This window comes from Squalius cephalus (genome assembly GCF_949319135.1).
Source record: "Squalius cephalus genome assembly, chromosome: 24".
NCBI lineage: Eukaryota > Metazoa > Chordata > Actinopteri > Cypriniformes > Leuciscidae > Squalius > Squalius cephalus.
The window spans coordinates 23,754,831-23,770,199 of NC_137145.1; the positions used below are offsets into that span (position 1 = coordinate 23,754,831).

General features: G+C 41.0%; 3 protein-coding genes across 7 annotated transcripts in view; 1 reads left to right on the forward strand and 2 right to left on the reverse strand.

The window, feature by feature from the left end:
- The window catches only part of smc5 (structural maintenance of chromosomes 5), a 20,051-nt gene extending 18,114 nt beyond the window's left edge, over positions 1-1,937 (forward strand). Inside the window, exon 24 of the mRNA XM_079861893.1 lies at positions 70-1,937. Coding sequence (XP_079718019.1) covers positions 70-210 — 141 coding nt within the window. The 3' untranslated portion in view covers positions 211-1,937. The remainder of the gene's footprint in view (positions 1-69) is intronic.
- On the reverse strand, positions 1,804-9,970 carry zfand5b (zinc finger, AN1-type domain 5b). 4 transcript variants are annotated; one of them, XM_079861897.1, is made up of 6 exons: positions 9,821-9,930; positions 6,468-6,567; positions 4,512-4,689; positions 4,194-4,400; positions 2,918-3,046; positions 1,804-2,829 (listed from the first exon to the last, which is right to left on the reverse strand). In XM_079861897.1, the coding sequence occupies exons 3-6, from the start codon at positions 4,666-4,668 to the stop codon at positions 2,681-2,683; spliced, it is 642 nt and encodes a 213-aa protein (XP_079718023.1). In that variant the 5' UTR covers positions 4,669-4,689; positions 6,468-6,567; positions 9,821-9,930; the 3' UTR covers positions 1,804-2,680. The 4 variants fall into 4 exon arrangements, with proteins under 4 accessions (XP_079718023.1, XP_079718020.1, XP_079718022.1 ...); XM_079861894.1 differs by lacking the exon at positions 6,468-6,567 and having other exon boundaries at positions 4,194-4,403; positions 9,821-9,970; XM_079861896.1 differs by lacking the exon at positions 6,468-6,567 and having other exon boundaries at positions 9,821-9,951.
- A 2,504-nt stretch (positions 9,971-12,474) lies between these two features.
- Positions 12,475-15,369, reverse strand: part of erbin (erbb2 interacting protein) — a 69,975-nt gene continuing 67,080 nt past the window's right edge. For both annotated transcript variants that reach the window (XM_079861898.1, XM_079861899.1), the window contains 3 exons: positions 14,958-15,050; positions 14,767-14,841; positions 12,475-14,681 (listed from right to left, as the gene is read on the reverse strand). In XM_079861898.1, coding sequence (XP_079718024.1) covers positions 14,574-14,681; positions 14,767-14,841; positions 14,958-15,050 — 276 coding nt within the window. In that variant the 3' untranslated portion in view covers positions 12,475-14,573. The remainder of the gene's footprint in view (positions 14,682-14,766; positions 14,842-14,957; positions 15,051-15,369) is intronic.

Sequence of the window (15,369 nt, forward strand, 5' to 3'; positions counted from 1 at the left end):
ATACGGGTGTGTGTGACATGTACACTGATGTGCGTGTGTAACTCGGTGTGTGTGTGTGTGTGTGTGTAGCTCCTGCAGAACCTGCAGTACGCGGAGCAGATGACCATCCTCTGTGTTCACAACGGGCCGCACATGCTGCAGCCGAACAAGTGGAGGGAGAAAGACTTCCTCCGACGCGCCAGACGCACCAGACGCAGACACGTTTCCTGAACCACCGGATGTGCCGCTCAACTTCTCGTTCCGTCACATGTTCATGTGCTGTTGAGCGCCGAAATATGAGTCCTGAGGAAAGGATTCTCTGTTCTAATGTAATAACTGCAAACCAGCAATATCTAGTGTATTCTCACCGATCACTGCTGTTATTATTATTGCTCATATTTAGTAACCACCATCCAAAATAACTAGAAATGGCCAAATGGTGCCCCTCCTCCACAGCCCAATATTTGACTTGAATTTTTGACAAAACGTCGAGGCTGGTCATAATTATTGAGCTGGCCAATCATATCAAAGGCGGCGAGACTTTACCGTTCACAGATGACAAACACTGCAGATTTTATCGGTGAAAGAGTGATAAGATGTAGTTTGTTTTACGATAGAAATGTTACATTTTGCCGTTGTGAATTGAGTCGTTTATGTGATTTATTTAATTGCTCAATAGTGTATATTAAAGCATTGTTTTCATTTTCAGCATATGAATCAGATTGAATGTTCTATTTCAAAATGATATCATTTGCAAACAGTTCAAATTGATTAAAAATCTTGTTCTTGTACTGCTCTTTATTTCTGAAAGTTCCTTCAAGACAGGGTTTCTGTACTAAATCCAATGCTTGGATGACTTGCTGAGCCATCAGTTTCACTGTACGTCACTCCGCTTGTTCGACTGCTGGTTTTCATTGTATTTCTGCAGTTTACAGAGTCTTTGAGCGAGACATTGAATCATTCACTCAACTGATTTGTTCAAAAACACTGAGGAAGCGCACATTGTGTGTAATGAAGCCTTGCTGGTGCGTAGCATTGTACGTAATAATGGTGAAACGAGGCTTTGTGAAGCGCCTTCATATCGTAAAAAGTGTTAATCGAAGTTTGTACAACATAGCCCTCTAATGGTCAACATAAATAACATGTAACATTTATTTATAAAGTAGTAAAACGCTTCCCACAGCTCATCTTACATTGATGCTGATGCAGGGCTAGTTCAATTAGTCATTCTGATTGGGCAATGGCTGGTTTTGTTACAGATCTGCAACCCTGACCAATCCGCATCCAGGGCCAGTTAGTCAAAGCCCTTTCATGTTATTTTGCACAAATAAATCTTATAATGAACAACTTATTACACCAGTACAGTACAAAACAGTTCAGGACACATTTTAATGATATCTCTGTACATAATTTTATTTACATGATACAATTTCGCAGTAATGTTGGATAACAAGATTATATGCGCAATACATATAATAAATAAAGGTGGTTTGTACAAACTTGCATAACTAAAATCAAAATCAGAACAGAAGGTTAGTTGTACGGTGTAAACTGACGAAGCTCTAAAATAAAACAGTGCTGTGCAGCCAGACCCAAAAACAGGAGACGGACTGAGCCTCAGATTAAAGATGGCGTTCGCCGAGTAGACTATAGTCACACACTGACTCACAACACTCAAGCACACTCAAAGGGCTGATTAAATGACACTAAACAATACCATTAATTTCTTACCTGAATTTAACACTCAATACCCACTGAATAGATCAATCACACACAAGAAAGGTGAATTAGAGGGAAAAAAAGAAATGGACTTCTAGTATGCTGTATTTCACTATCCATGCAAAACACCCACTTAAAACTCAACCCTCTGAACAAGCCCAGGAACCACGTTTTCATAAACTGGTGTCACATTACAACTCAACTGAAGGAAAAAATAAATCAAATAAATTTCACTTAAAGGGTCATGTGGGAGAATCGATATAGTTGTGTGTTAGTAGCCATGTCTCACCACATCCATTGTGGACACTGGTGTCATGGGCACCCAAAACTGATCATGAAGTATTCTGGTCTGGCTGCATGAAACCATCGCAACTGGATTACATATTTTTCACAAAGTCTGTCAATAATTGAAAAAAACAACAAAAAATCTTTTGAACATGAAAGAGAAAACCAGCATCACTCCATTAGCTCATTAACTGACGTGGGCTGACGCTCAAGCAGAAAGTGGTTGATAAATGTGGAAAAGGCTGACTCTTAACGGGAGGGCGAAACGTTCGACCCGGAGGAAACAGAAGAGCGTCCATTTGCTACATGAGCCAGCCATGCACTGCTGCTCTGACGGCGCTCGGGCCAGAGCCGTAACAGTCTTCAGAGAGTCCAGGACACACCATCACAGACAGCCAGCCTTTAACACAACAATCAGATCCAGGACACTCAGAAACACACACGTCTCCGGAGTCACACCTTTCAGAGACTGTTTTTTGTTCTTTTTCCTCTCGCTTGTTTTAACTTGAAGCTCATATACCAACAGAAAGCAAAAGAAAGATGGAAACAAAGTGATCACTCATGCATTGGCTTAGAAACAAGATTCTTTCCCATACTGTAATTAAAAAAAACTAGTCTTTAGAATCACAGGTCAAAGTGCGAGTCCTTTTATCTGATCTCTCGCAGAGTCGAGGTGAAGACGGCGGGGGCGGGGGGGTTATATTCTCTGAATCTTATCGGCGACCACGACGGGGTTCTCCTTGCGGATCTTGGCGGCAGCCTCTGCCTTGTAGTCGTAGGGGCAGTTGTGCTTGTCCGAGTAGCGATGAAGTCCACAGAAGAGGTTCCCACAGCGGCAGTCGAACCCTGACAAACGAGACATCAGCATCAGAACGTGTGGAGGGAGCGTGTGTGTGTGTAGGTGTGTGTGGGAACACTCGTAGCTTCTGCTCACCTGTCAGGCCGACCTTCTTGCGGCACATGAAGCATCTGTTCTTCTTGTGTTTGGGGGCTTCGGGCGTCTTGGCCTCGTCCCCGTCGGCGGAGCTCGGGGGTGCAGCGGACGCTGTGGGCTGAGTGACGACTGCAAACACACACACACCAATTAACATCCCCAAAAACAACAACTACATGCTGACAGAACATCTTTCCATCTTCAGTACGCAGGCATTTTCTGTAACTTTTTGCCAATTTTAAACATTGTGGCTTTCAAACCGAGACATGTGTGACTCTTTCAGGCACAGAGTTTTTGGTGATTTCTTCAGTTACACCAGCGCTTTGGAAAACTATCAACATTACTTGTGAAGCAAATTATAAGAATCATTTTGACTGTAAGAACCTCTTTTAGCAATGCAACTGAGATGACAAACGCATTTTACAGATCTGCATGGCTATTAATGGATATATTTATTTATTTATTTATAAATAGTTCAGATGTCATACAGGGACTTCATCTCAATGAAGTCTCTTATTTGAAGTCAAAACAAACCAATTGCATTATTTAACAGTTTCTTTCCTCGGTTGAGCACAAAAGAAAATATTTTGAAGAATGTGGGAGACCAAACAGTTGATGGACCGGATTGGCTAGGTTCCATAGTATCTTTCGTTCCATCAACTGTTTGGTTATCCATATTCTTCAAAATATCTTCTGTGTTCAACAGAGGAAAGAAACTCGTACAGGTTTGGAACAACTTGAGGGCGAGTAAATGACAGAACGTTCATTTATGGGTGAACTTTCCCTTTAAGGTGTAGGTTCAGGGTTAGTATGTTTCAGTGTTGTGTAAGCGGTCGGCACTGGGATTGGAATGAAATCTTCAGAATTGGCTGCAGAGCGGCGTTTGCAAAAGAGAAAAAAAATTGCTTAAATGAAGCAGTGTTCAAGATACACACTAGTGTATAAGATAGCACACTAGTCTTAAAGTGCGGTCACATTAGAGAAACGCTGCAAACAAAAAGGTCCATTGCCAATAGTGTAGCGCCGTATGAAGCACTGAGTTTACTTCCAAACCAAGCGGATTGGCCAATATGGTGATTTCACACGACCAACCTGAACCCATTGCTAAACCTGCATATTGCAGTTGTTTGCGCCTTGTTATAAATGATCCAGAAGCATTAAGCTGTTATTTTGAACCTATCCAGTGTTAAGACTTTCATAAACGGTTTCAGGGATGCACTTTAAACATGATTCAGCTGAGACACTTCCTCAAGTCTAAAAAAACAGAAATACCAACCCGGTTCAGGAACTTCTACTTTCGGCGAGCCCACGTCGTCTTCACAGGAAATGCTCATCTCCGTCATCTGTTGTGTGACCGGCAGGGCAGCGGTGGCGGCGCTGTTGGGCGACTCGGCGCTAGCAGCGGAGGAGTGGTTTAGTGTCGCTTCAATGATCTGGATGGCCGAGGCTTCAGAGGTAGGACTGCTGGTGACACTGCTGGAAGCTGCTGGAAGAGACCAGATCCCTTTAGTGTTAATGAGACGCTTGAGGAACAATCGACCTTACCGACACGTCCGATTGTCCGTGAAGATGTTCAAAGAGTGGAAACACGTACCCATTGTGCTAATCGGACTGACTCCCCCATTGTTTTGTCTTGTTAAATGCTCTTTGTAACAGACCGAGCACATGCCGCTGGTCCGAGGGTTGCCATAGAAACCGCAGCCGGTGGCACAGAGCATGGGCACGGGGCTTTGATTGGTCTCCTGGGCCATCTCTCTGAAGGTGGGCGATTCCTGCACACAACAAAACACAAGGACCATGAATATGACAGCATGCGTGTGTGAAGAGTGAACCAAAGACTGCGGCTGGCTTCATTAAGAGGATTTACGCTGATAAAGGTGCAGTGTTGCCACGGACTGGGAATCAGATTAGGAGTCAGAGGTCAGACGTCCTTTTTTGGCATCGTTTGGCATGAGCCTCATCTCTGCACGGAATCACATGATTCAAGCAAACGAAAGCAAAGTGATTTCTGCAAACTCATGCCAAAGATCATTTTACAACCAGACTGACCTGAACATTTCCTGGAAGTCCAAACCCTTAACCAATCCAACCAATCAAATGCTGCATTAAACTATATGGTGTGGTTACATCAGAAAAGGACAGGGCTGTCAGTACGAAGATTAATCTGCTATGAAAATACTTTGTGCACAGATTAGCAAAAACACAATCATTAGCAACAAAAGTTTAGTTTTTTTCCTGACATAAACACACATTCATGAGAGAGTCCTAGGTAAGTGGTTCTCAACTTTTCCCCTTTGTCCAAGAGGATATTTAAAGGATCTCCTGCTTCTGAACAAAGCTCATACATGAATTGAGTGGTTTAGTCAATTTTCTGAAGAGACACGATCGCTTTATATGATAAACAGATTGAATTTAGGCTTTTATTCACATATAAACATTGATCAGCGACCACATAAACAGCTCAACCGAACTTGCTTGACGAGCGAGAACAAACTTCTTGCTGAAGCTCAAACGTGCTGTGTAACACAAGAATGAACCTCATTGGTTCTTGCTGAAGCTCAAACGTGCTGCGTAACACAAGAATGAACCTCATTGGTTCTTGCTGAAGCTCAAACGTGCTGTGTAACACGAGAATGAACCTCATTGGTTCTTGCATGTCAAGCGAACATGCTTGAGCTACTGATGTGTGAGTTGATGAATGTTTATATGTGAATAAAAGCCTAAATTAAATCTGTTCATAATATAAAGCGATCGTGTCTCTTCAGAAAATTGACTAAACCACTCAATTCAAATGAATTAGTTTATGATCTCTATGAACGAAGCATCAAAAAGCATCAGACTTCATCAAAACAAGATCATCACTGGTGTTTTCCGAAGATGAACGAAAGTCTTGCGGGTTTGGAACGACAAGAGGGCGAGTAATTAATGAAAGAATGTATTATAGGGTACAGCACTCATCATCAAGGAATTCCAAGCGCGCTCTCAGAAAACACACACGTGCCTGATAGGCTTGGCCAGGCTTTACTCGTTCTTTCAGGAAATCATTAAGACAAATTATTTCTGTGATGCATTTCCTAAAGTGTCGAGAAACACCCTGTTTTAGTCACTACTCGATCATACCTCAGATTTGAAAAAGACAAGAAATGGGCGTGTAAAGCTGTGGAAAAGTGGGAGAGTAGAGAATGGGACCAATAAAACACAGACCTACAACACTCATAATACAGACACATTAATATTTAAATGCAAGTGGAGAAAAGACTAGCAAACAACAGAGTTGGGCGCACCTTGATGCATTTTAAATATATAACCCTAGGACAACAAACTCACAAAAGTTATCAGTGAAGACTACTAACAACTATCATGAACAAATCATACAAGTTCTGATAACTTCTTACAAATATCAACACTTTAAACTTCCAAAAGAAACTGGTCTATGAAAAATGAGGAAGAACATTTAAAATGTCTAAAACTATTTTCATTTTCTTTACGTGCACTATCACTGAACAAATGACACATCAGTTTAACACAGAAGGAATAAAGGCATAGTTACTTTTTTTGTCCATTCTTCTTTGAATTTTCGGTCTACATCACTGTCTTGTGGGTATCGGAATAATTTGTCATCGCCTTCAGACGCACGGCTGTATCAGTGTCTGTATTTTCACATATATATCTATATCATCTGAAGTCCTGAGATGTGCGCATTCGCAGTGCTGGTTCATGTTTGGAGCACTAAGACAGTATATGAAATATGTCCACGCGTGCTTGTGTTAATCTCATCGTGGCGTTCCGCACTTAAACTGCCCTCACGCGTGTTGCATATTTATTGTATAAATCCTGACTAGTTCCTCAGTATTGGCATAGGATAAAATCCATGGTTTTTAGGATCAAATCCAATCGTACAAGCGTTTTATGAATCATGGCCAATTTAATGTGGTGCATCTTTATTTAGAGTTTTTAAAGCATTTTAATTATTCGAGTCATTAAGACTTATCGGGGCCCTGCTTGAGAACCACCGTCCTAGGTCCATTGTCCATTTTTGTGCTTTATTGGCAACACGTTTTCTGAATTTCTCAATGTTTGATACTGCTGTAAAAAGTTTTTCAACTTCACTTTTTTTTTGTTCTACTGATTCTGTTTCTTTCTTATTCATTACTGACTGTTTACAACAACTACTTCATTAAGTCTACACGCCCACTGTAGTGATTCCGTTCATTAATAGTCAGATCTCGGTTCACACAACATGACACCATAACAAAAACAACACTGTGTGAGTGTGAGGTGTTGCACCATTTTAAACAGAAGGGAGCGTTCACACTCTAAAGCACTTGAAGTGGATCAGAGTCTGTTTCTGGAACGATTCACTGTTGGTTTGAACACAAGTCCAAACCAGTTTCACATCTATTTTTAAAAGTTAATTTTAAACAATTCTGTGGTGTCATGAGTTAAAAAAACACTAAAAACTCAATTAAAATGAAACGCTCCCCCATAGAGCATGACCTAAACTCTTAATAGTGATTATGGCAGGGCGATCTAACAATGTCATGGTGACAGTCCAAAGTATCAGTCGGATGATATTTTGTCACACCATTTCAGTTACAATATGTAAATAAGCAGCTTTGTGCTGCACAGAAGTTACTGACACAAGTTAATGTGATAAAGCAACATACATGGACAATATTACTCACTACTGCATAAATAGACCTTACTGACATTAAAAACTTAAAGCGCTGCTTGACATGTGCATCACAGATTGTATTTGTCCTATTGTTTGTTATTTGCATGTTTGTTCTTATTTTTTAAAAAACAGACTAAATAATATCACAATAAAGATATTATCATGAATTTTTAAGATTTATCATATCTCCCACCTCTGGTCCACAGTCACATTGCGCACAACTATCCATTTATATAATAGTTAACTTTTCAAATATTTGCGGCTGTATCAAATAATCCTCAATACCCAGTGCCCTGGCATCAGCGACTGAGACGGCGGCACTGCGAGCACTCGGAGGAAGAGAAGTGCGTACGACTATGCGGTGTTGAGGGGTAAATGCTGAAATGCAGTGAGATGTTAATATATCTATAGGTGGAACATTCTGTTCAAGCAGAGGCGGATCACAGCAGCAAACCCACTCCCCATCCGAGCGGAAACATGCAACGCTCTCCAGCAATGAACCTGAACCCTGTGTGTGTGTGTGTGTGTGCGAGGGCCCGCGGCTTCAGAGGGCCTCCTGTCTGCAAGTAAACAAGATTGCAGCATTTCACCTCCGCCTTCTGGCATCAGAGGTTTTCCCCTGAAAACCCGCCACATGGCCCGCGTCACGTGTGTGTGAGTGAGCCTGCTGCCCTTCGCACTCGCTCACATGGACCGCTGGATTAGTTTTCATCCGTCACAAGGGTGCAATGTGACATGTTGTCCTGAACAGCTTCTGGTGTGTCCCCGACCAAAAATACCCCCCCCATTGTCCAACCTGCCTCCATTACATCACACATCTCTAGTAGGAGCTGGTTTGCATAGCGCCCTCCTCCCTACACATGGCCTCATATATTCTGATAAAGCCAAAAATGGCAAAGCCCCTACAGGGCTGTTTTTCTCTCCTTCAGCCGATTCCCACGCATGTTGGCCATCTGTGTTCACCTATCCCTGTCTGGATGACAGCAAATACACGGCAAAACAAAGACATGAGAGATTAAACAAGTCAAATAGTTGAACAAAAGCAAACCATGAAGCTAAAAAGACCATAAATGGAGAAAGACAGCAGAAAACAGATGCTCACGTGTCTCAATGCACCAAGATATGAAGCATTTAAAAGACATGTACAGCTTATACAAAGTCTAATAGTGCACTTTACACTGCAAACACGGTATGTGTGTGTTATTCACATAGTGTGTGTGCTTTTATACATTATAGAGAGAGATATATCAAGAGTTTGAGGCCTCGTGAAATCCACTGAGTCATGCTAACACTAGCATCACGGCTAACAAACACACAGTGGCATATAAAGCGCAAAAAGCACTCAACACAACAGCTGCTGCCCTCAAAGTGTGTGTTGTGTTCGGTCTGAGGGGTGTGTGGTGATGAACGAGTGAGGATGGATGGTAATGAAGCTGTTTATCTACTTTATATCGGGGTCAGGGTGAATTTGCTTTGTGTTCTCCTTTGTTTCAAGCACTCTTCCTGTTTGAGCCAAAGCACAAACCTTGATAATAATATAAAAAACACAACAATTCACCACCAGAACGCCAATTCACAACAAATCAGGCAAAATATTGAAGAACAAACGGCGGGGAAATTATTTTTAAAGACGTTTATTCATTCGCTCAGCGATAAAGACACACAAACTAGCTGGGCTTCGAGTTTCCTGTGTAACATCTCGATCGACACGCAAAACGACACCAAAATAACACCGAAAACACTGTAATAGACTGTAAAATAGTCGATTAATGATAATACTACATAAACAGCAAGTTAACTGTATCTAAATAAACATTTGAAGAGAAATACATGCAAACGCTCTTATTTTTCATCTCTCGTATCTTGAAGGACAAAATCAGTTTAAATGCGAAGCAAACAACGCGTTACGAATAAAACACTTGTGTTTAAACATAAATCTGCCGTTTTCGTATCATATTTCAGCTTTTAGGTCGAAAGGAACAACAGGCTAATTTTACTAGCTAACATGCTAGCATCAGCTAACAGCAATATTTGGTTAAACTCACCAACTTCATCAATTTAGACTAACCGCTAGCACATTAAATGACATTACACCAACGAATAACTCTGGAAATAAAGATATTAGGCTTATTAGCTGGTTATTTCACCAAAAACTAATCATATTTCCCTGTAGCGTTAGCATGAGCTTTTAAAAAGGTTGTAATGTGGGGGGAAAGTGTTTTACTTGCCTTATATGAGTAAAAAGAGACGCTCCCGGAATAAAGAGACTATATATTAAACCCTTCGCGTTGGTCTGTGCCGCTAGTCCGCTGACGTGTGTGTTTCGGTGTGTATGTGTGTTTTTCTGGCTGCTGTTTGTTGGTTTTCTTTAATAGTGGGCGTGACGTCACGGTGATTGACAGCTCCGCGGGGCGTGGCCTAATGCGCCAGTCACAACAAGTTTACTGTACAAAAACAACCTTCTGCTGTGAAGCAATCGCTCTAGTGCAGTGGCCAGGGGTTACCCTGCACTGTCATGACTCAAATACTGACATTTGTTGTTCATCACAGCTTGTGGATGTTGTAAATGGAAGAGTTCGTCCTAAATTTGATGTTTGGAGACATATCGAGGCAGACAAATCACAAGTTGCACTTTTTTTCTAATGATTTCTAAATGAATTCTGAGTACTGTGATAGTACTGATAATATCTGCATACCCTTTCAATGTGCCATGTTGCCACAATTTCAACCCGAACACCAGTTAGCAGGCATTAGCCGTCACTGTCATTCATATTAGGCTACTGTGATTTTACAGTATTACTGTATGGCTCTGGATGCAACATCATGTTTTGAGTAAAAGAGCAGCCAAAAAATGTGTTCAAAAGTTCAAAAGGTCAGATTATATCGAGGTCCAAAACATTAACACATTTTAAGCAGAGGCTTTCTGTGGTCCATTGGTGTGCTGAGGGTTATTTTTACACGAGCTTGTATCAGATGTCAGCGCATTGTGATCTGCTGACCCGCAGAACAGCCAGAGCCCAGCTCGCTTTGAAGGACACGTTGATCCAATCACAACACGCTTCCATCAGGGCCAAGCAGACGCAAGATGGAGATACTGGGACACACTGAACACTGGCTGCCTCAAGACGTAGTGAGTTTCCTATAGACAGCACTGTTTGGTGTTACACATTCAAAAACTTCTCTCCTTAAAAACCAAGCTTTATGTGTCGCTTTTGTGTGTGAAAAAGTAGATTTTTTTGTAGAAATGGACATAATGTATACATTATATACTAAAACAATCATGATTAAGCTGAGAACCATTTGGCTTGAAATCTTGTCAACAGGAAAACAATGAAACGAGTCTCTAGTGGGATGTCTTCAACCCTGGGTCTGTTTTGAAAGCACTCTCGTATTTTGCCCCAGGTTATATATAGAGCTGGAATCTGATCCGACACCAGCTCTCACTCCCTGTGAAGGAACGGCTTCGCTGCTTTCTGCTCTTTAAGTGATTTCAAAGCCCAGGAATGAAGCTAATAAAGGTGCTGAAGGCTTGATTATATCCTTACGTTTGACCATTTCAGGCATTCCCTCGAATCGTTGATGCGTTTTCAGTGAACAGAGTACTGAGTTGCACCTGATAAAAGCTATGATTAAATTACTTTAGTCATCTAATTTTACTTCACAGACCCATTTACAGTCTTTGTTAACACCTATCAGCTTTGATTAATGACTGAGATTGTGGACACACTTCAAAAGAGTCACTCCACAAGATGAAAGACGTCAAAGAGCGAGATAAAGTCACTATGGACTGAAATATTGTATGGGCTTGTAACAAAAACATGCCATTTGATTGTTCATGACAAATATGAGGTAAACATCTCACACCTGATGATGCATTCGTACTGTGGCCCAAAATAGCCGGATTCATGGAGATCATCTTTCTGAAAAAAATTCAGTCATTTACCCACTATCCTTCCAAACCTTTTTGACTTTCTAAATTATGCAAAACACACACATTCAAAAATATATTTTGTATTTTATGTGGTGAAAATCAGGTTTTTAATATCATTTGTGTGTCTATGTGGTGTTTTTAATATGCTTTAAGACAAACCATGTGTAAATTCATAAGTCGACACCATTGCTGAGTGTTTTCTCCTTAAAACTGCAGTGAACCAAAGACAGTCTCAAAAACACGGTTTGAAATCGCTGGTGTTTCTGACGTCACAAACTACCTTGTAACCAATCAGATCAATGTGTGATTGTCAGCGAGTGGATCTCTGAGCTGAGTGAGTGAGTGGAGGCGGGGCTCATTTGCATATTCATAGAACCACATATACTAAATGGAGGGAAGGGTGTAGAGTTTTTTTTTCCAAGGAAAAAACATGTAATTTTTGTGATCAAAGATGAGTTTTAAGGGATAAAATGATTGACTACAGGGGAACTTACTGAGAGAATGGTTGAATTGCTTTGGTCAATACAGTGACTGTACAGTACAAAAATAAATACATAAAACAGAACCAAAAAAAGACAACAAACATACACCTTGAAAGAGCATTAGTTGATTTATTCTTTCCACAGGACACCATGGAAAGTAAATTTATTTACAAAATCTGGAATGTTGAATAAATGCATACGATCATCTTAACAGAAGCTGCTTGCGGAGAGACCTTTGACATAGCTATACATTAAAAGGGCTGCTTCTGTGATGCAAGTTATTGCTGGTTTTAAAAAACGTAAATCACTAATGCCAGAACAAATCATAAACCTTTTAAAAAAGTATTTACATGTTGATTAGTAATCTCTAAAGTCAAAGTAAAGTGTACTAAATAAATAAAAATAAAAGTGGGACAGTAAAAAGAACACCAGTTTTTTTTAGTCACTGTTCGTTATTACGTTTTTACAATGTCTTCGCAGACAAAATAAAATAAGTGACAGTCGAGGGATCTACGCTAGACTGACTCGTGACAAAATGGAAGTAACGGTGCCCACAAAACCATGTGTTGAGTGAACCATTCACAGCAAAGATGAGGGGCGTAGTTTTATCCACTAACGTTATGTTCTTTAAACTGTGCGATTAATCATTTTTTACTCCAAAAAAGTAATCAAATGTAGCAAATTAATTTACAGTCCATAGGCAATGTTGACCCAAAGCATAACAGCATCCTAAATTAAAACTGGAACTCAATAGCGAATCATTTGAGCTCTTGTAAAAAGGGCGACCGTGCTCTTTCACATCAAATTGTGGATTTGTCACATTATCAGTATGTTAATTTGATTACTTGGATTCAGTTAGCGCTCCAGTCTACTGAAGAATACAGCGAAGAACGATCAAAAGGAGGAATTTCATGCAAATAATACACACAGTACTACAATCGACAGTGGGTCGTTCTCCTCAAATGCAGGCAGGGCAAAAAAAATCATGGCCTTTCAATGTGACTACTTCAAATACAACCGATTAACGTAGCTTTTCGAATCTCTTTGCTATTGAAGAGTTTGATGGATCCACAGACAACGCAATGATAATCTTCAAAGGGGTGTTTGGAAACAGCAGTGCAATCGCTAATGTGACGAGACATTCATTCGCACTCTATTCAGACTTTACAAACGTTTTTTTTTTTTTTACAAAAAAATCTGAAACGGCATTTCCTATGTTTTCGTCTTTAAAAGATTTACAATATAAAATGCGGTATCAATCGAGAAATACTAAATGGGTTCTTTATTTATATAAAAACGCAACTGACTGCATCTTGCGAATGGAATAAACGACTTTCTATTGCTCTTTCGCCCACCGTGTCATACGCCAGCCTAATAAGGCCACTGAATATGCGGCGTGGATCTGTACGAGTATTGCTCTGGGTCGAACCCATTTTGTGACAGTTCAGGGTCTATGGCACTTGACATGTCGTTTTCTCGAAGCCCCCAATAGCAAACGTCCACGACTGCAACTAGTCAAATGTTAGAATGTTTTCGTAAGAGAATAAAATATCACATCTACAATCTTCTTCACAGAATAAAAAAACGGTTTTGATGAACTCCGAATTGAAATAAGAAAAAAAATAAAACGTTCGAGCGCGAATGCTTCGGATGAGTTCGGTGGCATTGGGAATGAGTGGCTGTGTTGTAGAAGTCAGAGGAAAGAGGTTCACGTGCCAGCAGTTTCATGCCGCCCAGCCACAGTGTCCCAATATGCTTTGGTTAAGGTACTTGAACCACTTTCTGTTTCAGTCTTTTAGCAAGGCTGCTCTCTTTCGAAATCCTCACGGAAGTACTTCACCGCGTTCCTGTCCATGTTTCACGTGCAGGGAGCATTTCAGCGCATCCTTCCCGGTGGCATCCGGGCTAAAGTCTGTGTCTTCCACTTCTGTCCGGTGGAAGTTTGCAGGAAGAGACTCTTATTTCACTGGAGGAAACTTCCAGAAGGAGAAAGCTGAGAAGACTAGAAGAGTTTCAAGCATTGAGGTGGATGAAACAAGTTATCAATCCCAATGAGAGGAAGTTTCCTTCACAAGGGTAATCTGACCACCAGGCCAACAGATTTCACATCCAGTTCAGTTTAGCTCACCCCAGTTCTACATTCATATTACCACAGTTCGCACGTAGCATTGTCTTCCAACTTAAAATCTCACACAGGTCATGAAAGTGGTTTTAAAAATCTTTAAAACGCTAAAAAACAAACAAAAAAACGAGTGAGAATTGTTCGAGAGCCCTGCCCTCAAGCGGTCAGCTCATGTCCCATAAGGACTCAATCCAGGTGATGTCTTATAAAATGAAAAACAAAAACTATCTTTACAAAAAGCACAGGGTTTCATATCAGTTGGACTGCACCAACAGGCTATCCCACAGTGAAGGCGCATGCTCCCGACTCTTCCACCTGATGCAGTGGTTTCGCCCCTATCCACCGACGGTCAAAGCTCGTCCCGTTCACATCAGCTCAGATTAACTACATACAGCACTGGCTCCTCTCGGTACAAAAATAAGACAGTGCACATTCAGTTTCGTCAGTTATGCGGCCATCTCTCGAACGATGATCAGGTCGACGGTGCTGGGGAACGTCTTCAGGAGGGAGACGGCGTGTCCGTGATCGATGTTAACGAAGCTGTATCCGTTTGCCTGCGAAGTGGATGTTAACTGGTGTTAGTGAATTACTAAGGTATGGATAAGACACAATATGTGAATAGTAAGTGGTAGAAATGACCTGGATGATCTTGTCCCCAGGTTGAAGGAGTTTTGAAGCCGGTCCCTCCGACTGAACCCTCGTCACGAAGATGCCCTGTTGATCAGTTATGATTTAAGAGTTTATTGGAATCATAAATTGAAATCAAAGCTCCAGAAATGGATGTGCACACGTATTTCAAAAGAAAAGGCAAGAGAAAGAGAAATACTGACGTAGTCGTCTGGGCGGAAGGGATTCCCGCGACCCCCCACTCCTCCTGATATACTGAAACCCAGCTCAGGATTCTTCTCGATCTTCACATGGAGCTGCGAACGCAAGACAGACACGCGTCACACAAACCACAGCGCTTCAGTTCACATCACAGTGATGCCTAAATATCTGTTTGGCTATTAGCTAGCATTATCCAATTTTACATAATTACAAAATTTATTTGGAATAAAACCTAAAAATGTTTATTAAAGCATAGAGGGTTCACTTTGATTTCATATTGACTAGCACTGTGTCTACACCAGACACGAGTGGCGGGACAACAGTAAATAGGGCCCTGTTTACACCTGGTATTAAGATGTGTTTTGGTCGATCGGATCCGAAGTGGACGATGCTAAATACAGGAGAAAACGAGGT

Excerpts from the sequence above, each read along its gene's own strand:
- zfand5b (XM_079861894.1), bottom strand. The coding sequence starts at position 4,668 with ATGGCCCAGGAGACCAATCAAAGCCCCGTGCCCATGCTCTGTGCCACC. Across the intron at positions 4,404-4,511 it reads CAGTCCGATTAGCACAATGG|CAGCTTCCAGCAGTGTCACC; the intron begins GTACGTGTTTCC and ends GGTCTCTTCCAG. Across the intron at positions 2,830-2,917 it reads CAAGAAGGTCGGCCTGACAG|GGTTCGACTGCCGCTGTGGG; the intron begins GTGAGCAGAAGC and ends CTCGTTTGTCAG.